Source organism: Asparagus officinalis, chromosome 6 (assembly GCF_001876935.1).
Source record: "Asparagus officinalis chromosome 6, Aspof.V1, whole genome shotgun sequence".
NCBI lineage: Eukaryota > Viridiplantae > Streptophyta > Magnoliopsida > Asparagales > Asparagaceae > Asparagus > Asparagus officinalis.
In genome coordinates this window covers 57915167-57917917 of record NC_033799.1, presented here as the reverse complement: position 1 = coordinate 57917917, position 2751 = coordinate 57915167, and the positions used below count along the sequence as shown (strand labels likewise).

The window sequence follows — 2751 nt, the reverse complement described above, 5'->3', positions numbered from 1 at the left end:
GATCTTTCACTTAAGATATTTAGTTGATCTTTCACTGTAAGATATTTAGTTTTTAATCTCTTGCAAAGATGGTAAACGTGAATACCTTAATTGAAGTACATTACGGACATTCATTTAATAGTTTCATAACAATTTCCTCTTTTGTTTTCCTTCTTATAATCATAGTGTACTAAACAAAAAAAAAATTTAGATTTTTTTTTCGATAACCTACTCTGAAATTGAACCCAAGACCTCAAAGAGCTACACTTGAATCCTTTCAGCCCTACAAGTTAAGGGACAACCGGATGAATCGCACAGACCCTTAAGAGCACTCAATTTCTAAACAACACAACTCACAAGCCTCACCTGCGAAAGCAGCATCAGAAACCCTCCTCGTCGCTCGGACACTTCATATCCAAACCATGCGATCTCTGCCAAAGCGCCAAAGTCATTCCCTCCCAGGCCCCTCTTACCTAAAATTCTGCTGCTCCTCATCTCCTTGGTACTCTCCTCCACCCCCACTTCCATCCACATCAGACCCCCTCCTCCTCGCCATCTCCAATGCCATCAAGAACATCCCCAACTCGGACCCCACTCTCCACCTCCCTCAAGCCCTACCTCCCCTCCCTCACCCTTCCCTCCTCACCTCCGTCCTCTCCCTCTCCCTCTCTCCCTCCCCCCTCTCCTCTCCTCCTCCTTCTTCCACTCCCTCCCCTCCCTCCTCCCCCGCTTCCGCCACACCCCTCTCTCCTACCTCTCCATGTCCCACCTCCTCCTCCTCCACCGCCTCCCCTCCTGCTCGCTCCCCTCCTCCGCCTCCTCGTCTCGCGCAAGGGCATCAACTCCTCCGCCGCCTCTTCTCCACCGCCCTCTCCTCTCTCCCTCCCCCACCCTCCCCTCTTCTCCTCCCTCTCCAGGCCTAACGCCGAATCCGACATCCCCGACGCCATCCAGTGCTTCCGCCTAGCCCGGGCCCACCGCATCCCCCTCCTCCCTTTCAAGCATGTTTGTTCGGTTATTCTCGATGCATTGATGAATTCGGGTAATGGCTCGATGGAAGGCGCGTGGGCGTTCTATTCGGGGTTTCTTGATGCTGGGTTTGCTCCTGATGTGCTTGTTTTCAATAGGATCATGCATGGCTTTGTGAAGGAAGGGAAGGTGAGGAGGCGGGGCGTTTTTGATGGATTTCGCGTGCTGGGTTGGGGCCCGAGTGTGGTTAGTTTTAACACCTGTGATCTGTAGAATTGGGGATTTGCGTGCGGCGTTTGGTATGAAGAGGGAGATGGTGGGGAGTGGAGTTTGTCCTGATGTGTTTACTTGTACCCTTTTGATTAAGGGGTTATGTAGGGTTGGGAGGTTGGAGAATGCACTCAAGGTGTTTGCTGAAATGTTGGTAAGAGGACTGTTGCCGAACAAGGTGACCTTTACGATTTTGATCGATGGGTATTGTAAAGATGGGAAGGTTGAGATTGGAATGGAGGTTTATAGGGAGATGTTGAGGCGAGGGGTCGAGCCTGATCTGATTGTGTTTAATGCTATTGTGAATGGTCTTTGCAAGGTTAGAGATCTGAGGGAGGCTAATAGGCTTGTGGAGGAAATGAGGCGGAGAGGTCTGAAGCCTGATAAAGTCACTTATACTACTCTAATTGATGGGTGTTGTAAGGAGGGGGATTTGGAGATCGCAGTCAAGATTAAAAGGAAGATGATGGCTGAGGCGGTTGAGTTAGATGATGTGGCTTATACTGCACTTATATCAGGATTGAGTAGAGAAGGGCAAGTGATTGATGCAGAGAGGACTTTGTACGAGATGGAGAGAGCTGGGTTGATCCCTGATGAGATGACTTATACTATGATCATTGATGCATTTTGTAGGAAAGGGGATGTTAAAAATGGTTTTAAAATGTTGAAGAAGATGCAGACTGATGGTAGATCTCCGGGGGTTGTGACATATAATGTGATTATGAATGGGCTTTGCAAGCTTGGTCAGATGAAGAATGCCAACATGCTGTTAAATGCTATGATTAATGTTGGCGTTGTTCCAGATGACATTACTTACAATATTCTTTTGGATGGGCATTGTAAGCATGGAGGAGTTGACAAGGAGGAACTAAAGGGTGAAAAGGGAATGGTCTCAGATTTTGCGACTTACACTTCACTTGTTAATGAATTTGTTAAAAGTCCTAAGAAACGACAAAGTTCATAACACATTACATATAATATGTTTGTTTTCTGGACTTGTGGGTTTTCAAGGCCATACAAGAATAAGGCTCCTCAGGTGGAGATGCAACCAAAAGTTTCATATAGATAGCACATCACAGGAAACCTGTTCGCAGTACAAGATGTATGCAGTTCATTTGGATTCATGATCAAGAGCAGACATAAGTGCCTTTAATTTCGTTCAAGATTATTTAAGTCAACTATTCGTTCATTAAATTTGCCGTTTGTATATTACCTTGTAGGTTTACCAAAGCTGAAAAGAATTGAGAGTTGCTGAAGTTAGATCAGGTGTACTTTTGAGAGATACAGATCCACTTCTCATGGACTATCATCTTTGCTTCTAAGTTCTAACATATTGACTATTCTATGCTGAACTTGATCGAGGTGAAATTTTTGTTTATAGTATCACATAAGGAGATGCCTCTCACCAGTCTACCCGTTTAGCCACCATATGCTATGGCCGTGATTCCATGTAAGTGCCATTTATACTCCTTGACCCTTTATGGATGACTAAACATAGTGAGCTGTTTCAGTTAGTAGCTTTTTTTTCTATCA

General features: G+C 45.5%; 1 protein-coding gene across 1 annotated transcript; it reads left to right on the top strand.

Moving 5' to 3' along the window:
- Positions 740-2549, top strand: LOC109845522 (putative pentatricopeptide repeat-containing protein At1g09680). Its single transcript, XM_020414775.1, is given in 4 exon segments — positions 740-770; positions 773-1211; positions 1213-2320; positions 2439-2549. Coding segments are annotated over 3 exon segments (1440 nt in total). The 3' UTR covers positions 2183-2320; positions 2439-2549.